The sequence below is a fragment of the Poeciliopsis prolifica genome, unplaced genomic scaffold (assembly GCF_027474105.1).
Source record: "Poeciliopsis prolifica strain line A6 unplaced genomic scaffold, Auburn_PproV2 SCAFFOLD019, whole genome shotgun sequence".
NCBI classification, from domain to species: Eukaryota; Metazoa; Chordata; class Actinopteri; order Cyprinodontiformes; family Poeciliidae; genus Poeciliopsis; species Poeciliopsis prolifica.
In genome coordinates, this window is record NW_026562394.1 from 8,424,061 (window position 1) to 8,445,513 (window position 21,453).

Sequence of the window (21,453 nt, forward strand, 5' to 3'; positions counted from 1 at the left end):
AGGATCCGTTTCAGCGTTTTGTTGATTCTGCAGCTTCGGTCGAATAAAACCAAAATAAAAATGTGGTGAACAGTTGCTTCATGGCGTTGCTGGGCTTTCATTTTCGCATAGATTCAGGTTAATTTTGTTGAAATAGAATTTTAAAGTAGCACAATAGTACATAAGTTAACTTTTAGGTTAAGATAAACTTAGATACAAATCCAAACTAAGACAACTGGTGACTCTCTGAACTTACATAAATTTCTAATCAGAAAGCAGTCTTATACTCCCTAAGGAACATTTCAGACAGGGAGTCTGTCTGCCAGGCAATTAACAAATTCCTTAGCATGGTTCAAAAGTTCACTAGGATCTTAAAACTTTTTATAAATAATTTTATCTATATTAGAATTAACTATATTTCTTTAAGCATATTTTGAATTAGTTACTTCTTAGATCCAAACTTATAGTCATTATTTAGCATTACATTTTGTGCAAGCTTGGTTAAAAAAACACCAACTAGTTTCTTGTTGAAGCATCTTGAGGCAGAGATAACGTTCCAGTTCCACGCCATAAATCAGGTCGGAGCCTGGTACGAGAAGAGCTGGGTGTTTGGGTCTCAGAGGTAATAAAATTAACATTAAGACAGCCCACACAAAGGAAAAGAACACACCTCCTAATGCATATATTCAAATGAGGAGAATACACATTTTATAAAATGATTTGTTTTACATCAGAAGTTGGAATCTCTTTGTGCTGAGTGAGAGTTTCCCGGAGGATGCATCTTCTGTTAATCTTTTGTCTTTTTACTCAGTTCTTTGTTTCTGTTTTGTCATGTCTTGGACTTTTGATAATCTAGGTGAGATGCTTATTGTAACATTCTTCTTGCATTGAATTTCTCTGGATAAAACTCTGGATATCTGAAGTCTGACGTCGTATGATTGCTCTTTTCTCTCTGCACACTTACACAGACACAAGAATTCGGGACAAAGAATTAATTAACGAGCTAAATCAAGTTATTCCTCTTTTTAATTCTTAACAATTTGAATGAAGTTTTTTTTTAATTTAATAAATAAAATCAGTATTTGAAAACTGATTTTTGCATTTATTCCGGTTATCATTGCCTTGATATTAAAATCTGTTGATGATTTGAATCATGAAAGTTTGGCAAAAAAGCAAAGGGGGTGACAGGGAAAATAGTTTTTTGTTTTTTTACGCAAGACGTGATAAAAGCGCCCTCTCATTATCTACTGCAATTTATCATAATGTTAGATTCATCATGTACTTTGGGGAGTGAAGAATAAAGGACTTTAGTGACATACAAGTGTTGGATATTATAAAACTCACTTCTAATTTTTTACATCCCTTGGAACAAAGGTTTTTCTTTATCAAAACCTGAGAGAGTGCAATAACAATCAGGGAGGAGGAGGAGGCACTCGGTCCCTGAAAGCTTGACAAAACAGCCGACTGAAGCACTCAAAGTGGCTCTTTTACCCTGGTGGCTTTCTTGTCTGCAATCAAATGTTCTATTCTGGCTCCTCTTTAATGGACATACACAGCCCTTCTCTCAGGTTTTTACAGAAACCCACAGGAGGACACAGCGAAGAGGGAGGCGGCTGTACAGGAGCAGGAAGTCAAGACTGACTGCATGGATTCAGCAGGATACCTATGAAGATCCACCGCTTTGAGTCTGGGTGCCATCACGTTCACATGTCGGCAGAAAATCAAATGTGGATCAGAAACTGATAATTATGACAATTTGAAAAATACGAGAAAGCTGTTAAAAACGTAAATAGAGTGAGAGTGAGAGATTCGAAATGCGTTTTTTTAACTTCACATTGCATGACAACATGCACACAACTAATCAAGGAGACTGATGTATGATAATTAGTGTTTAACTTTGTTGGATTACACCAACTGACTTCCTCTTCAGCTGATTGGGTTGTGATGCAAAACCCATAAAAAGGGCCAAGATGACTTTAGCGCCTCTGTACGGGTTTCTTGTCCTTTTAGAATTGGTTTAAGCCCCACCTTTATAAATTTAAAGCTCTTAACACCCCTCCAAAAATGACATTACAAACAGAATGTCAAAAACACTGTAATCTACTCCAATAAGAAACACAACACCCCCCGAAAAAGATCCAAGATTCAGTATTTGTCGCCTTTTAAGCCTTTCGGACTCCGCTTTTAGAGTTCTTTCAAAAAGCTCCCTTTAAATTTCAGGACTAATTTCTAGACATATTTAATTAAGTATTTGCAGTCTTCATTTAGCGTTCTCCTTCTCTCACATTCCCTTCAGAAGCAGTGGGTGATTATTTAAATTTACCAAGAAAGTCAGGCTTATTAACCCTAAAATGACTCCCAGAAAATAAAAGGAACAAATTTCGACCCAAACGTACATGCACTACACTTTAAATGCACCGATTCAACTCACTTTCCCACTGAAGCTCTTGCACTTCTCTGACAGAGTCTCTGGCGCCATGAAAGCAGGAGTCCCTGCAGTGCTGGACAGCAGAGCGTCGTTGCCCTCGAACTGGTTGCTCACTCCGAAGTCGGCAATCTTCACATGGCCGTCATCTCCTAGTAACAAGTTGGACGGCTTGATGTCCCGGTGGATGATCTTCTGGTAGTGCACTGAGGAGGAAGGAGGTTAAAGAAGCCGTCCCGACAAAATCAAGCAAAATGCATCTGGTGTGTAAAAGTTCAATAACGTGTTTGTGATCCCTTGAAAATCTATGTTTAATTTCTTGTTTCAATTTATTGAACTCCTGGCATCTTTTTGTTGTTTTTTTGGTTTTGTTTTTTAAATCCACCAAATAGTCTCCCAGATTGTGCATGAAAAAGAAAATGTTTCTATTAAAATTCTACATATTTTAAATATTAATTTGCAGATGGCAAACACCTGTGAGTGATCAGAAACAAAACAGACGTTTCCCCACAAAAACACGGGAAGCAACGACACCAGGACACGGCTCTGAAACAAAACCCTCTGTGGTCCGACGCTGTCGTCACCATTTTGTCGAGCAGATTTTTACTTGCGCTACCTGTTCACCATCCAGGCTCACCGCTCTTGTTTGTCCGAAACTAAAATGGCCGCGCTGCGCCGTTCTAAATTTAGCAGCTCGACGTCAAACCGCGACCTCCCTCATTTCAACACTAACCCAGGTATTTAACTCCAAGCGGACCTGAGCAGTCGACCACTTCGATGGCTTCATTTCCATCAGCTCCTTATTTCCTACATGTGATTTTATGTGCTTGAATGTCAGTTTTGTTCTGATGAAATCAACAATGCAGATTTGCTTTTCTTTAACCACAATCCCACTTGGGGGAAAAAAAAAACACAAAACAAAGAAGAATCTGAAGAGGGATAATTAACAAAACAACCCATCAGAGAGAGAAGTAGTGATTAAGTCCCAGAGGAAAGCATCACCGGCTTTGATTGCCGCTTCATAAGAGTGATGGGAGGACTGTGAACCAGGGGTCATCTTTGAGTGAGAGTTAAGTATGTCCTCAAACGTCTTCTGGAATATAGGCCCTGAATGCGTCCCTGATGGGATAAGTGGTCTTCCTGAAACAGGGGGCGCTTGACTTCTCGATTATTAAACGCAGCAGCGCTCACAACAGTCAAATTAAAATGACGCCATCGGGAGCCCCGGCTAAGATTCGCGGCTGCAGGAGACATTTTAATGCACTTTAAGCACTAAAACTACGATCCAGGAAATTAAAGGCTTGAAGTTTATTGTGCCTGCAAGAGGTCAGCGTTTATATTTCAACAAAGCAGATGGACACGTTCCACAACAGATTCTCTTTCACTTATCTGCCAAACACAGGCTTCGCATCTCTTTCAGTACTTCGCAAAAGTACTTGTCCCCTGCTTCATCTATAGCAGACCTCAATGCATTTTATTGGGACTCTCAGTTCAACTTCTGTCTGCGAAGTTCTGTCACTTTTAGAAGCATCTCCACTCCATTGCAGAAGGTTCAAGTCTGATTGGTACGTCGTTCAAACGCGGTTTGATCTGAGGAATGGATCTTTAAAATCTTGCCACAGTTTCCTTAACTGGATTTAGGCCGAGACTTTGACTAGGTCACTCGCAACTCGAAACGTGCCGTCATCTTCACTGCATTCCTCGAGGACTGGTGTCCTCAAGGAAACTTTAAGACGTCTCTCTGCTTCAGCGCACACGGCTCCAATATTAGCTCATTAGCAGAGCTTCGGCTTGACTGAATGCTAGTGGGGGTGTTTAGCCTCAAGGGAAATATCTAAACGTTCCAGGATGACCTCCATCTCCCTGCTAATGCAGAGACGCTGCACAACCTCGTTGTGAGAGTTTTGCACATCTGCCGCAACAGGAAGTCCTTCCTGGCCGTAGCGATAACCAATCTACAATGACTGTTAAATAATGAGTGTAACTACAACATCTTTCCCTCTGAAATGTTTCCTTTTTTAAAAATCGACTTGAAAGCAGCCAAGTTTTACAATGAGCACTGGTATCATCTGACATCAGTCACTTGTCCCCAACAATTCCTGGAGGACGGGTGATGCACTCTGGATAAGTCTAAATTAAGACGGGACAATAATAAAACAGAGATCACTCGCTAATAATTAAGTAATTAATCAAAAAGTTGATTTCTTGCTGCTTTGGATTCATTGCAGCAATCCAAAGCAGTCTATGTATTGGACTAGCACTGCAAATTATTACTTCCTTATTACTCCAACGTCTGAGTTTTCTATGGTATTTATAATGCGGTAATTTCGCGCAACTCGAGTCGAAACGACAAAAATGTGGATTCTCCTGACTTTTGAAGACGACTAGCTGCACTGGATTTTTTTCAGGGGTATCAGAGTAAAGCGGGCAAACACAAACACATGCCTCTTTTTCTGATTTCAACTTGAAAGGATGATTTTACTTCTGCTTTCTAATTATGTACAGAGTTATGTTGGTTTTGCACTATAGGACACATACATTGAATGAATGCATTGAAGTTCTCTGGTTGCAGAAAAATGTGGAAAGAGGCGGAAACTTTTGTAGCAATCCGATTGTTCCTCGTTGGGGGAATTATGGCAGAAATGTCAACGTTAAAGGAAACATTGCTTTTGTCATGACTTGCAGACTTACGGTACTCAATGCCCAGGATGATGTCTCTGAAGTATTGCCGGGCTTGCTCCTCTGAGAAAGGAGTCTCTGTGGGCACCTCCATCACTGGACTGCAGATTCACGCAGCCGGGCAGAAACACAAAGTCACACATTGCTTTAAAAACTGGATCCAGATCGAGGAGCAAAAGCAACGAGTTGATGTCTGAAGCGAAGATGAGGCGACAACACTGAATGCGATAAATAACTAGCCCAGCGCCTCTTTGTCCTCAGCGCTTTCCTTAGACACACAACGTTATGATCACATGGCAACATGTGACCAGCGGACATAAATCATGCTGCATTCCGATTGGAGCCGAATCAGATCAGAAAATTGGCATTTGAAATGGTTTGCAAGGTCTTGAGATGATTGTGAACTGGTGCTGGATGGATGAGCTGAACCGCCTTTTTTGTTTAAAAAGCAGACGTACTGAATATACATGAATATTTGGGTCATTTTATTTGTTCTCCAGGCATTAAAAAAAACTAAATGGCATTTAGAAAGAAGAACCGCTCATGTTTATTATTGTGAGACGATTCAGACACATCAGCACCAGATCCACGACCCGAAGCCCTTTTCTAGCCGGCAATGACAGTGAAAACTCCGAGACTGTAACGTCTTTCTCTGAGGCGAGAGGTGGAGGAAAAACTCTGGCACAGTGTTCAGCTTGGAGCAATGAGCGCTGCAGAGGATGGGATGGAGAGACGGAGGAGGAGGAGGAAGACAGAAATCAGAGGACGTGTTCTCTACTCACCCCTTACGCATCAGCTCAAACACTATCGGGAACAAAACAAGGGGACAACAAAGAGGACACACGTGAGGTGGAATATTTGTGCTCGTCAGCTCATTGTGATCACTTCTGCCCAGCGAGGTCACATCCAAGCTTCCTAGTAGCCGTCCTCTACCTAGCCTAGGTTTATCTCTCGAACAGTTTGGCGTTCAGGAGGAGAACTGCGATCTGGGAATGCTGAGCGAGGATTCCACCTAGTGTGTGAACCCTGAGCTGGTGCAAAAGACACTCTGGACTGTGACGAAATTACGCAGACACCTGTGTGATTGGTAAGTGCTGCCGAGCAGAAAGCAGATCAATTAAAGGGAGAAATCAGACACACATACCCATGTAGAGGTTGTCCTCCGATGGATCGTCCAGCACCTGGAACATTAAGTAGCGGAGAACGTTCAGATATTCAAGCCGGAAGAACACATTGCTTAAAATTTAGCTTCATCAAATTGTGCATTTGAATTTTTTTTTTTTAAATATACTGAATTTTTAGGCAGGGATAATGGACATAAATTAACATTTCTGCAAGTTCACCAAAATTAGCCCAAATAGGCTATTTTTGTTCCACTATACACAAACAATGAGTAATTTGTCTTGCTGAAAACAAAACACAAAACTAGGCTGAAATGACTCAACTACACACCTTTTGTGAATAAAAATGCAAACGGTAAATGCACACTTTAATTTTTTGTGCATAAAAAGGAGTCATGACCAGGAAATGATCAGACATCTCCAAAACAACAGAGAACATCCTTCTTTCATCGTTTTCTTTTTATTCTTTTAAAGCATCAGGTTGAGATATTAGCGACGCTCTTCAAGGTCTGCTGTGTGTTTTGGCTGTGTGGCGCCTCAGGGCTCAACACTAGGAGCCCTTCTTTTCTCTCCGCCTCATTTGACTTCGTTTTGAGGCCATTTGGAATTTGACTTTGTTGTTATGCTGATGACTTTTGAGTTTACATTCTCGTTAAAAAAAAAAAAAAAAAAGACTTTGCTCTTTCTGTTATGACGTCCACGTAAAATCGAGGCATGGATGGATCGAATGAATAAAACCGTGCAAGTACACAATGAACGCAAACCACATGTCGAGTTGCTTTCTAAAATAAACAGGCGGTTGTTTTGACCACAAACAGGATAACGTGGGCAGACGTTTTAATCCCGTCCATTAGGCTGCGAGCCTCAGACCGCCGCATGCGAGCTGAGCTCCTCTGATGACAGTTTTTCCCACTGAGCTGACAGATTTTCTTGGATGCAGATTACAAACAGCTGGCAGCGGCGGTCAGACGGTCTGGACAGATTTCACAACGGTGGGAAATACGAGATTTGAATGACGGACACTGCGTTTCGTTCAGGGAGTCTTCAAAGGGATGATGGTCGGAAATAGTTGGTGACGCAAAGCAACGTTGTGATTCTGCTGTAGTCGCTGTTCATTATGTCACTGCTGAATAAAGCAGTTTTATAGAGAATGTTGCAAAAATTAGACCAACTCTTGAACTTTCCCTTTTCTTAGAAAAATATTTTCTTGGCATTTTATGTGATTAAAAAAAACAAAACGTGGTCTACAGTTCTGCCTGTTGAGGAAATGTTACATCATTTTGAAATGATTTCTACTGAAAAATGTTGAAAGCATTTTCATTAAGTCCTTCTGGGGAAATACTTTCTAGAAGAAATTACAACTGTAAAAGGTTTTGTCTCTACCAGCTTTGCACAGCTGGAGTTTGGACCTTTTGACCACAGCTCCTCAATTCATTCTCAGTCTTGAACACATCTTTCCGTATTAGCTGTGCGTCGCAGGTGGCAAATTACAAATGAGACATTTATTGGCTTTCTTTCAAGAATGTCTTTCATTGCAACACTTTTCCAAAAATAGCCAGTTTTGTGGATTCCCCTGTTAACAGTTCCTGTTTTTGAGGAGCTCCTCCTGCAGGGTCACTGTGAACGGCGTTATTCTGACCAGGTTGATGCGAGGATGGGCGCCCGATTTCATTTCAGGGCATCGTATAAAAGGGGCTAAATATTGCATTAAAAAAAAGGGATAAGTTGGGGGTGATCATTTATCTTATCATTTCTCATTTATTGCGATAAATTTCTGATTCTGATAAATCAGAATCATTTTTTGTGGCACAATAAATTCAGGTTATGTTTTAAGCAAACCTGTTCATATTTTGGAGATTTTTGATTTTTTCCCAATGTCAAACAAAATCAACAACAATAGAAATAGGACTAAATGCATTTATGGCGTCAGGCTTAGTGAAACAAATCACACTCCTTTATGTGGATATGTTGTTCAATAGTGGTGCCATGAATGTTCGTATAAGTGTGAACATTTTCATACTCTGTGTCAGCCGGTCACTTAAAATCCCAATAACATATGTGAAAGTTTGGCCCTTAGCCACTATTCATGGCATTACAACCGCAAACGTAAACTACTTTTGCACTGCGCAAAGCAGAACTCGTAACACAACATGAAACGGATGACGTCTTTTCTCTCGACGTGAGAAGAAGCAGAGTCCGCATCGAGGAGCATGCCTGTTTTCATCGCTGTCAAACTGTCACCACACCGGAGAAGTAACGACGTTACTCACATCCGTTTACAGTCGCTACATCGAATGATCGTGGCAGCAAAATATAATATGCAGGACTGCTGATAAGACTGAGGACATGTAGCTCCAGCGCTGACATGTTGAAATGGATTACGCTCCCAGCTGGAGCTGCGTTTAACCGGCTGCAGCCCAGATGAGAGGCAGACCTGCTCTTCACTGCCGCCTCCTCTTCCTCACTGGCCCCGGAGCGTCTATCCTGTTTTTCTGTGTGACATTAAAGGAGCGGGTCGCCCTGCGTCGAGCATCTCCAGCCGCAATCAAGCCCTTACTAATAGTCTGCCCCTTTCACCAGCTATTTACAAGGATATTAACCCACTTTGTGCTCTGAGTCACTCTCCTGTGACACCAGCATTCTGTTTCCACCTCCTCTACTTCACTTTTCTCCTCAGGGGGCTCAGTTCAGCTCAGTTCAGCTCAGTTCAGCTCCATGTTCCTTCATTTCCTCCCTGCCTGGCCCTCATCAGCGTCTCTCCCCACTCTCTCAGCGTCAGCCTCAGTCTCACCCCAGTTAACCAGCTGTAAATAAAGTACCGGCAAACTGAGGATCTTTTCCAGCATACGGGCCCATGAGCCTCCTTTGCGACAGATGGCAAATACAGAGAAACAGAAATCTGGTACGAACGCAGCTGCACTGAGTGTTTAGCTTCGAGGAGGTTTCTCCATAAATGTCAGACAGAAACATCTCACATACTGTTATATATTAAAACAAACCGTCAACATGTCTTCATTTCTTTGTCTGAGATTCTTTTATGTTCTCTGGCAGACAAAACTCCATGCTGCTTCTGTATAAATTGAGGATTTATAACTTGCAAAATGACAAATGAATCAACAATGGAAGCACAGTTAAATGTTAAAAGCTGAAATTAATGGTGGCGGAAACTGAAATCTTTAAAAGTTGTAAAACGATGTTGGATCCAGTCGGGTTTTTCGTTTTAAACACATGGACAAATGTGATTCACTAACATCAATGTCATTATTTTCTGCTCGCTGTTCTCACGTTTGCTGAATTTTGACTGAATCCCTAATTTGCAGTCATGTGTAAAACAATGATCAACGAGTCAAATGAAGACTTAAAATTCAATCAATCCCAAAACCCACATTTGTCCAAACAGGAACACGTAGCTGCGTTAAAACCCAGTGGACCTTCCTCCTGTGCAACTGAGGAGAAAATCCAGATATGGGAAAAACAAGTTCATGCATTTACTTCTTCGCATTTGGACAAAAGTCACATGCAAATCCTGATCACGTATGAAATCAGAAGATTTGTACATTTGCTGACAAGGTGAGAGACAAGATATTAGTGGCTTATGACGCTACAGTTGCTTTGGGGCTTTTTATTGGTGCCATTGTGCTGTTGAAATAATCAATACCAACTATATTTGATCGCTTATAGTCCAAAATCTAAAATACTTAGACAATATAATTCATGAACCCATTCCTTTGCATATCATCTCTATATATGGAATGAAATAACGATTCATATTTACACAATAAATAAACCTTTTTTTGTTTTTACAAGGTAAGAATTGTCTATTCATCTACCAATGGGGCTGAAGCAAGGTGGAACAGGATAAATCTTTATTATTTCCTGATTATTTTCTCAGACTGACGTCCTTGTATGCATGAAGCATTCAGCTCAGCGAGCGGCCTTGAAGCCGATGGTCCAGCCTCACAATGACGGCACAGCCAATGATTTGTAACGGCTCACAGTTTTCACAAAGCGCAGAGCGCTATTCGCCCGAGTTAAACATCCTGGTAGCTGCTTTAAACTGGTGCAGAGGTCAGCGCCAGTCAAGGACACCCGACTCTGGGACAATTAGTTCCCAAAATTTGCAGCCAAATCCACAAGGAAACTCCCAGGTTTGCTCGCGGCTGTTTAAATAACGTTTATTGACACGGCCTTGTGCAGGCTCTTTCAATAAGCAAGGTTTTATTTGCCCAACACTTTATGCTTTTTCAACGTAGCAGGAGAAACGTCCCTTTGCAAAGTGAAATCCGTCAATGGCTTGCTGCAAAACTGCTGGTTACAGCAGAGACTAAGAAGGGAGAAGAAAAAAAAGAAAAGAGTATTTAGGCTTTCAGGATAATGACATAACGTGTGCTTTAGGGGGAGGTTTTACTGGAGCTCTGATAAGAGCTAAACATGCTGGTGAGAACAGCACAGGCTCGTCTGTCTCTTCCCACCATCTGTGACAAATGACCAAATCACTTTCATCAGCTTTAATCTGCTCCACTTGGCGTGGGCTCAGTGTTTAAGGGACGCATGGAAAGTATATTCATAATTAGACGAGACTGCACTGAGGTCTCCTGGGGGAATCAGCTGGGAACCCCAGTGATGGGGGCATGAGCCACACCCCTTTTAAAAGCAGGGAGAGATGGAGAGGGCTAATTTAATGCGCCCATCAGGAGTGTGAGAGAGCAAGGGTGGACAAAGGATGGGAGAGATGAGAGCGAGGGTGTTCTGTCAGAGCTAGCACACGGGCGCAGAAGCACTCAACTTTCCTTTTTTTTTGTTCTTGAAAACTCAGCAGTCCTGGCTCTTAATTTAGCCAAGCGAGCCAGACTGCTTCCCGACAGCCCAAGCTTAACTCCCAGCAGTGCATCGGTTGCCCCCGCCATCTGGGCTGGATTTGAAAACACCGGCGATGTCGCCAGAGAGCGGCGTGCGTCTTGAGTCACAGTCGTCGATATCAGCGATCGTCTTTCCAAAACAAAACGCCCCTGCGGAACCTGGACGTCTGTCGATTCTCGAAATCAGACGCAGTTTATTTGCAGGATAGAAGCCTTTCTTGTCCAAGAATAAATCAACAAAGGATTAAGAAACGTGGCTGAAATGAAAAAGCGTGAGTCACGGCACACTGAGGGCAAAGGTTATCTGAAAACAGCCCAGTGAAGGATGATCCTGAGCACAAAGGATGCTAACCGTGCTGCCCGTGTCAACTTGCTGTCAGTAGAGAGGCAGATGTGAAAACATCCACACTGAACCGCTTCTTAGAGCTACATTTATTTTCCACTTTAAAATTAAACTAAATGAAAAACGTTGCAGAACGTGATTTAATGAGGTGGTTCAACGACACTAAACCAGACCTAAACAGAAGTTTTGGACATGTCAGGCAAGTCAAACGCATTACAGTTGCAGTTGAGGAATGTCGTGTACAGACGTTACTAAACTTTCCTCAATCTCATGCTACAGCATGCAAATGTTCTGTCAGCGACGTTGACTTTCTCGTACCAAATGCTTTATGTGGCTCCAGCTGCAGGGCAGGACGATCTACTTTTTTGATCAGTTATATTTAAACCATTTGAAGCTCTGACCTTCATTCCCACGGGGTCAGGCGATGATGTCATGGCTAAACATACACTATTTAGTACACATTTTAAACCCTGGATGCCAACACACCAGCCATATGCACAGCAGATGGAACCGATGTTACAAAATGTTTTATGAAGTGAAGAAATAAAGCGCTCATGGAAAAACCAGTTCTAGATCAACAAACATAAGCGGCAAGATAATAAAACAGTAGAGCAGCAGCTTAGGTTCTTCTGTGAGTGAAGCCAGCTAGCTGTTTGTGCTAGCATGAGTTAATACATTGAAGTTTAAATATGCTTTTGTCTCAAGGTTTGTTCTGTTGTTCTTGACTGGTTATTGCAAATAAGGTACAGACTATTCTTCTTGTATTAGCTGCTTTTGGAGAGTTAACCCTGAACAAGTGAAAGTGAATAATTTCAATTATATTTCAGTACTAAATGCTTTTGTTCTTTAATTAGGCTTAAAACTCAGCACACAAAACTGTGTCGGTTTTATTCCTCTATCCTACAAGTGGAGCAAAGGCTTCAACACATCCATTTTTAAACCGTTTAGCTTGATGCTGCTCGCTTCGCCAAATGGTGAATCCAAGATATTGACGATGCCTTCCGGTACAAAAACATCCTTATGAAACAAAGACAAGTGAAGCAACCAATTACAAAAGCAGAAGATTCATACCTCCACCATCTTGACAATGTTGACATGGTCTAGTTTTTTAAGAATGGCAATCTCTTGGTAAACTCTTTCCAAGGGTCCTAAGACTTTTGGCTGCTCTCCTTGGGCTGCCTTGGGTCCTCTTGGGGGAGGCCGACCTGCGGAGCACCACACACTCCAGATTACACACGGTCTGACTTTATTGTCAAACATTTAGACCATCTACTAATCCTTAAAGCTACAGTATGTAACTTCCATTTGAAAAAAAAAAACAACAGGTTTTTGACCCATTTGTTAAAACTGACACCATGTCTCAACTCCACCTGAGCGACTGGTTGCTTTTAATCTGATTGGATTAAAAACAACCAATCAGAGCCAGGAGAGTCTTAGCACTGTCAATCAACCTCTTGTACTCGCTGCTAATGTGCTAATGCTGGAGGAACAACTTACCATGACAGATCCATTGTCGTTAATGGATCTGTCTATCTAACCTAGCGCTCACAAGCCTTGCACTAGTTATTAATGGGAGCACTGGGAGAAGGTAGACAAGCTCAATTATCTGTCTCACACCATACTGTCACAACATAGAGACAATTTAAACAAATATCCATAAGAATACATATATTAAAAAAAAATAAATAAAAGTCACATACTGCGGTTTTAAATGGAACCAACTCACGTGGAAAACCGCACTGCTTCATTAACCTCTTCTTGGACAACACCTTCATGGCCTAGAACAGAAAGACGTCTGATCAAACAGCATGACCACATATCCAGGAATACATCATAAGCTCTACAGAAGCAGAAAAAACGGATGTATAAAAGCGGCAGAGGGAAAGGAAAAATGAAAGACATTTTCAATTAAATGAAACTGCATAACAAAATATTTAACTACTGAGGGTCTTCTACTGTGGATTTCAGCCCAGTTGCAGCACAAACCAACATCAAAGTGCAGAACATAAAAATTTTAGGGGATATATCTGCTGCTCTCTGTTGCAACAGGCCGGAGACGTCGACAGCCCCTGAATCTTTGATACAAAAACGGCTTCCAAAGAGAGCCATGAGGGAGCGCTTTTCCTAAAAATATATACAAAAATTGATAAAACAGCTGAAAAAGAAAAATGCAATTATTGCAAATCTTCAATAAAATGTAAAGAAACAACAACAACACTGGCACATTTGTCAGCACATGCTGCCACACTGACTTGGTGGTTTTACTGTCGGCTCATCGGAAAGGTGGGACGCTTTCTATTTCGATGACACAAAGCCGAAGTGTCGCTCGGCGGCCTCTGCGGTCGTCATGGCTAAAGCTTCGGCAGGAAGGTGGCGCCCTCGCCTCTACATGGTTTCCATGGCGCGCCGCCTGCGTTCCTCGTCAACATCCTCTTAAAAATAAAACATCGTCCGTCTCGATGCCTGAATCAATCTGTCTGCACTGGGAGGAGAGCCTCATCACTTCCAATATGAGACAGAATACACTAAGCTTTCCAAAAATAAAAAATAAAAAAATAAATAAAATGATTAAATGTAATCTTTCCGTAGCTTAACATCAACCACAGGCTAAGGAGGTAATGTGAGTGGATTTTGGCTTCGATCAAAGCCTGCAAGCAAGTTGAATATGCATGAAGGGTCCAGCGTGATTACCCCGTTACTGCCTCATTAAGCAGAAGACGTCCCCATCAATCACATGTGTAGACTAGATTATGCTAGACAAATGAGAAATAGAGAAATGAAAGAAGTAATATTTACTGAGCTGAACAGAACTCCTGTGTGTGGGGGGCTTATAAGATGTGTGTATTACTACAGGCAGAAACTACTGAAGCCCTTTGCTACACAGATTATATACCGAGTCAAAATGAAAGTTTTCAGTCACTGAGACAGTGTGACTTCTTTGTGAAGGTAATTTATAACCTCACTTGGATGTTGTTTGTAACACCAGGAGTGTACTGTAGACAGTTCTAGTGAATAGAAGCAGCTGGAAAACTCACTTTTCAACTAACTTCAGCTTTTACTGGCAAGAAGAAGAAGAGCATCAGGATAATAACGAGCCAGAGCGACCAGTGACTTTACCGTCTCATCATGGATGTTATGTGTTACAGATGCAAAGCGTGGCATGGCGTTGTGTGATGGCATAGCGTTGAGTGATGCAACGATACGAATGATGATCAGAACCACTGACGTGTGAATTGTCCCCCAGGAATCTGTTGGGTTTTGTTTTCGTCCTGTGAGAAAATCACTCGCCTTGCTTCAGCTGAACAAATTGCCGTTTCTCAGAGGGACCTCATAAGCATTTTGTCGATTTCTCGCAATATCTTATATCTAAATGACATCTGGATCATAAGAATAAACTTCCACCCTGTTGAATTGGCAACATTTTCCAACACATCCAGTTTTGACCCATTCTGCTGTTGAGTTTGACAGCCCTTCAACTTGAAGCTCCTTCTCTCAACTAAAATGCTCCATTTGTGCCATTAATTCCCACAGTTGGCTGCTATTATGCTGCTTAAGAAAAGGGAATGATGAAATTAAGGGAAAGTAATTTTTTTTTTCATTTGTAAGTGAGATTTATAGTTTTCAATTTTTTCCTCCCTTGACCGTCTTTTGGAAACAAAGCAATCCTCAGGAAACGAGTTAAGACGCAGTAGCATGTCTCATCCTGTATTTGAAGTACAGTTTCTGAAGGCCACAACTTTACCCTCATGGTCAAGTTTAGGCTACACTGTGCATGTTTTTGACCGTGCCTGAAAGAAACTGCTGATGTACTGGCATGTTAGTTGTACTAATGTGTAAATCTGGAAAAGCAGACAGAGTAAAATACTTCACCAGTTGTGCTGCTTTTGCAGTGCAGTTGCTTTTTTGTTGTTGTTTTTTCACAACAAAAAAGTATGGGAAATTTCTAAACTCCCAGTAAAATCCAGCTCTCCGCACGACGAGCTGCTGCACGTCTGAGCGGCTCTGTCATATCGTAATCACAATCAGGAGTCAAAGTTTGTGGAATAAAGATCTTTTTGTGCCCTTCGGTTCAGGGCCCTTACATAAGCGCTCGGCCGCCGACATTTCTTGCGCGTTTACAAGCTTGAATTTTCATAACAAAAAACCGTTCGGCCGCGAGCTTCCACTGGCTGCGGTTCAAAAGTACATCTTAAATCCATCCAGAGTTGGCAGCTTAAGACGACGTGACTCACCGAGAGGCTTTCATTGTTGCTGCTGCACAGGACAGCTTAGCTATGTTAAGGCATCAAAAGGCTTACATCTGCAAATCGCTTTGCTTTCCAAGGGAACGCATCACCTTGATGGAAATGCCGAAAAATGACCTTGCACCTCTGCCTCGTATGAACTCTGGGGTTTTTTTGTTGACTGACCTCAGAGCAGCAGGTGTATAAAGCAAAAGCAGCAGGGATGTGTGAAGAAAGAAAATACATATATATATATATATATATATATATATATATATATATATATATATATGTACATTTTTACATATATATATATATATATATATATATATATATATATATATATATATATATATATATATATATACAAAAAGATGCACTTCAAATGCCACCAGCTTTTATTTTATGTTCAATGCAAGGGGCGTTTATACAGCTAAAGGAAATAAAACTCAAAGCTAGGCAGTGGGGTATAAAAAAAGAACAGAAAACACAATCAATACCAGCGATGTTCTGTCAACAACTAAAGGTGAAGGTTTGATGACGACCACAAAGCAACCGGTCCAGCTACGAAGCTTTTCTGACACAAAACCAGACTTACATAATGTTTGTCGTCATCTTCGTTGTAGGCGAGCTTGACCACGCCATAGGAGCCCTACAATGCAACAACAACAACAAACCTCATTAAATACGGACCTGTGCAAAGGGAACATGCAGCGTTACATTTAAACCCCCGAGCGAGACTGCTAACATTTCTAAAGCATCGCTTCAGAGAGCAGACGGTGGCACCGCACTGACAGAGTGTTTACAAGGCAGCGCGGCTCATGTTCAGAAACCACATTTTTATTCTTTGGCAGCTCAGAATAAGATCTTCCCACGCAGGCGAACACGCACACAAAACAAACGTGTCCTTTTCTGACGTGTTTCCTTCTCGAGAAACAGGTTTTTTAGCAGGTTTAATGTTTTTGAGATTTGCTGCAAATTATTTGAAAAGTAAATTACCTTCTGACAGATATTTCCATCAAAAGCAGCAAAACAGATTTATAGAAGCTTCGAGCAGCTAAAACAACAACAACAAAACGTCTTCCAATGGCGAGGTCATGCTTTTATTCGGCGTGATTATGAAGCGTGCTGAAAGAAGATTAAGTAAATTGAAAAGGAAAAAATAAAAAGAACTTGCAAGTTTATATCACCAAAGCCCTAAAAGCCGGTGCAAACGTTTAAAGATCAGAGAAATGCATTCTCTCTGCAATTTAAATTTTTTAAGAAGTACAAAACATAATGGCAAGAATGAAGTGCGTTCTCATTCTGGCTACTTCAACAAAAACTAGTTTCTTTGTGCGACAGGCGTCGTTTTTACATGAAGCATGTGCCAGATGTAAATAAAACTTACATTTTTGCAAACAACAAAGTTAGTTCTATGACTCAAGGTCAACTCTAAACTGGTGGGTCTTTTCCTCGATTTAAAGGAACTCATTGTTTCTGAGTCTTTCCCCCACACACCATACATGTGGTGTAACTCTTGAGGTGACCGGGTTATAAAGACTGAAGCTTCAAACTATCGCTCCAACCCTCTTCCTGTTGCCTGTGACTCAGTCAGTGGCTTGAAAGGTTTTCCAGGGAAGAAAAAAAAATAAATCTGCACATTCACTGTTCACTGTCGATTTCATTGCACGAAATGATTGTATATGGAAACAAGTCGGTTTTCAGCCAAATTTAAAGAACAGTCTTTGTGGCGCTTCTTTTTTTAAGGTTTGACATTTTTGGAAGAGAGAGAGAGAAAAAAAAAAACAAGCTCACCTTTCCAATCTCACTCTTCAGCTTATACTGGTTCAGCTGAATGCAATCCTGGAAGTAGGACAAAAGATGGAGAGTTAATTATCAGCGTTATCGTCTGCAGAGTCATTATTTGCAGCATCTCAACCAAAGGAAATAATTTAAAAAAAACAACACATTCCCTCTGGGTGAGTGTGTCTCCATGTGCCCTGCAAGTCATTTGCTTCTGAGACGCAGGAAACGATGCAGTCTGTAGTTTCTGTTTACTGTCTGCAAATCCATTAGAGTGCTACTGCTTAAATGGCTGATTTGCAGCTCCATAGCAACCGCCGCTCCAGCACGGAGCCAGCCAGGGCCGCGGCAGCGCAGAGCGGGCCACAGCGGGACACGAGGGGAGGAGGAAGAGGGAGGAAGAAGAGGAGGCGAGAGGAAAGGTGAGGATCTGGTGGTGCTGGTCGGGGTGGGAGGGTGTTTTGTCAAGAGGCTAGTGCTGAGAGTGCAGCACTGCTCGGTAATGAGCAGAAAGTGAGCAGGGGATTTCTGACTGGAGAAGGAAGAGATGGAAGTGCAGAGAGAGAGACGGGGCTGAAAGCGGCTCTCTGGTTTCAGCCGGGGGCCGAGCCTGGAGCGTTGTTTACAGGATGAAGGGTGGAAGGTGAGCGCAGAACTCAAACTGGTGATTTGGATGTGGAGCTCGTCTCGCAAAGATGTAAAATTTAGAGTGATTGCTAGTCTGGTGTTACGACCCATTCGTAACACCGGCTATTGCCTTCTTATGCAATTCTGCTCAATTCAAATTTCACTTCACAGCACAATCTGGGCTTTCTCCCATTCACTTGGATTCCTCTGGTAGAATTTCAGCCGGGCCGATCAGCGAACAGAAGAGGTAAACAATGACGGCGTTTTAGAAATGCAGTTTGATTATATTTTTAGCGATGGCAGCAGATTTCCAAATATTAAGCCGACATCAACAGCTGTTTGGCTCAAGACCACCTCTCTGTTCGCAGACTGCGGCGCCGAACAAACAGAAATAACGACATGTTGACAACCGTCAACATCCATGTAAAGTTTCAGACACCCCCCCCAAAAAAAAAAAAAAAAAACATTTATGGAGTTCCAACGATGGTCTTTTAATGGCTGCTTTCAAAAACGTTCCTGGAACTTTAACTGGTTTTATTTTCCAAATTCACAAGCTTTGAAGAATTTAAAGGACTCATGAAACCCTGTATGTAGTTTGCTACGACTGTATGGCTGTTAATATAGCACAGGAGTGAAAACAGAATAAATAATAATGAACTGGCTGAGGATATAAAATGCAGGAGAAAAAAGTGGAGGGGTGTTGTAGACATGGTGCTTCACTTAACACTCAGACAAAGCATCCAGAAAGCCTTAAGTACATCTGACACATTAAAACGCTTCTCACACAAAAATCCAACTCCGGTGCTGGACTGTGACGCTGGGGATTTTTTCCATCTTTTGCTTTAATGTCAGACAATCTCTTTCCTTTAACACTGAAGCCCCACTTCATTCACGAGAAGCGTGATTCACAAGAGCTTTCCACATTTTCTCGCTTCCAAACAGCAATCCTCCATGTATTTCACTAGGATTCACTGTTAATTTCTTAAGCTACAAACAAACAAAAAGTAGTTTTAATCTGCTATAAACACAACGCCGGCTCCATGTCGCGTTGATTAAATGTTCGAGAACGTTTTAAGGCATGTTTGATGGATTAACGACGTGCCCGATTCTGCTCATCTGCAGACTTACTGCAGCCAAACACGGCAAAAAGCTGAGTCTGTGTTTGACGTTTAAATCCAGTGAGAGCAAAACTATTTCTCCCCTGGTCAGAATGAAATAAAAAGTGAAGCACTGTCACATCTGGAGCGGGAAGCAGATTTATCACCGTTTAAATCAATGCTTGCTGTACAAACGCAGCAACCTCGTCTCCGATCGCCTTGTGTATGGATGGTGCTGTACTGTAAAAAAATAAATAAAAAATCTGTAAAAATGCCCGTTTGTTTAGTAAACAGTGGATTAGTCATATTAGTGAATCTACAGCTGGACTTCTTCTTTTGTTGTGACAATGTCACAGGGTGACTCAAGTGGTTCAGGCCTCTTTTTGTGTTTCCGGCCCGCCTTGTGCTCCCACAGCCATAACCACGTCCGGCACATTACGGTCTATCTGTTCCCGCAGCCCTGGATTAATCTCCTATTTCCTCTGGATTATCTTAATCCCAACTTTAATCCACTGAACAGCAAAGTTATTGTGTCTGAGTTTGAACCCAGTTCCCTTTGTGGCAGGAAATGATGACACGTAGAACGTGTTTACAAAGCTGGGTAAAAAAAGAAAAAAGAAAAGAGATGCCGGCGTCTTTCCTCAGACGGCTTTATGTGGGATTATCTAAAGATTTCTTTTGTTTCTAAGAAGAGCTGAGACACAAGCGAATCATGTAGACCTTCTCTTACAACAAATACAAACATTAAGCACCGTTTTAAAGCTACAATGCTAACCACATATTCCCTCAGGTTCCAAGAAAAAAAAATAAAAAATTAAAAATGGCGTAATCACTGTTTGCACAGACAGAAAGTGTTGTCGCCTTCCTCTGTAAAGTGGCATTTTTGCGAATCCAGTGAGAGAGCTGAAATATAACCCGGTCCTTCATAAAGACTTAGTGAGAGCAGGAACGGGAGCGGGCACAACGACAGCTCTGCTCATCTGTGACAGCAGTCTGTTAGATTCAGAGGGCTTCCACATCCTGGCAGATCTTATGCATTTTTAATGCTCACTCCGAACTGAGAAATGCAAGAGGATGATGGATATGCCAGATGATATCCCTTCTACGTTACACGTATAACCAGCTTCTACTCTCCCTATGATACACATGATATATCCCGCTGCCAAACATTTGAATAAACAGCTTTTAACAAATATACTTTATTTTTGGGGGTTTCGAACCAGACGCAGGTAATCAGCAAAAACAACGGTTTTCTAGTTCCTTTTTTTCCCCACCAAACCGGATATATGAAAATTATTAGAAGAAATGATGTAACTGCCTACTTGGTGCAATCCCACCATCACATCTCCCACTATCAACCATGGTCTGAATCACCTGCTTTTTACTGATCCGTCGTCTCTTTTCTTTGTCTTTCATAAAAGCAAAAACTTATTACTTAATATCATTGAAACAAAAATGTCCAAACCAGAGAGTGAGGAAAAAATGTCTGTGTATTTTTTTTTTAGTAAGGGTCTGGCTCCTATTGTAATCAAGTTCCACTTAAGTCTAACTTTGAACCTGTTTGTATGACTGGCTTGAGTCTATCTGTAAACGCCTTGAGACCATATTTTTTGGGGAACTGGCGCAATGTGAACAAACTTCATCCTGGTCACTGGGTGCAGCAATTAGCCGGACAGAGCAGAGTTCAGACACTCCACCTTCCACTTCAAGGTTGGACAAATACTCGGGTTAGAAGGTAATGAAGTTTGCTTTTGACTGACAGTTCTAATTTGACGAAGCTGCGTCAAAGCAAGACAACCGAAACACAACAAACTGATCGTCCATGAGGGGTAATCTCTAGGTTTGCTATTGCCAGACTGCTGCTTTCTTGTCGCGCTGCAGTCAGCCGCCCACGTCGGCTGGCACCGAGGACCCGTCTGGTTCTGGGGAGCAGGGAGGTGAGATCGCATGTAGGAGCTCATCTATCAGCTGTGAGCTGAATTCAGGGGTCAGATTTAGCCATTTCATTAAAAGAAGTGTTGAAACTCCAATAATGCTCTGCTGTAATTAACATGCATTCAGAGCTATTTAACAAAAAAAAAAAAACTTGGTAAGTGGCTGTATAACAGCTCGAGTGCACTCACAAAGTGTCAACTAGCTGTGGCTGTTTGGACTGTGCACATCCTGCTCCGTTATGAACGCAACACTGGGTTTGTCATTTCACTTTGTTGAAATGCTGAAGAGCAGGTGAGAGTGAAGGATTCAGGTCAAGTTCTGATTCTGAATGTTAAAGGGGAAGTATTACATTTTACAGCACAATTAAGTAACACTTAGCT

At 41.6% G+C, this 21,453-nt stretch overlaps 1 protein-coding gene across 3 annotated transcripts in view; it reads right to left on the reverse strand.

The window, feature by feature from the left end:
• The window catches only part of camkk1a (calcium/calmodulin-dependent protein kinase kinase 1, alpha a), a 51,930-nt gene that overhangs the window by 12,280 nt on the left and 18,197 nt on the right, over positions 1-21,453 (reverse strand). For all 3 annotated transcript variants that reach the window (XR_008606863.1, XM_055043419.1, XM_055043418.1), the window contains exons 3-10: positions 17,427-17,474; positions 16,228-16,281; positions 13,133-13,184; positions 12,478-12,611; positions 6,228-6,264; positions 5,866-5,887; positions 5,096-5,184; positions 2,411-2,610 (exon numbers count right to left, since the gene is read on the reverse strand). Coding sequence is in view for 2 of the 3 variants with exons in the window: in XM_055043419.1 (XP_054899394.1) it covers positions 2,411-2,610; positions 5,096-5,184; positions 5,866-5,887; positions 6,228-6,264; positions 12,478-12,611; positions 13,133-13,184; positions 16,228-16,281; positions 17,427-17,474 (636 nt within the window). In the remaining variant the exon portion in view is untranslated. The remainder of the gene's footprint in view (positions 1-2,410; positions 2,611-5,095; positions 5,185-5,865; positions 5,888-6,227; positions 6,265-12,477; positions 12,612-13,132; positions 13,185-16,227; positions 16,282-17,426; positions 17,475-21,453) is intronic.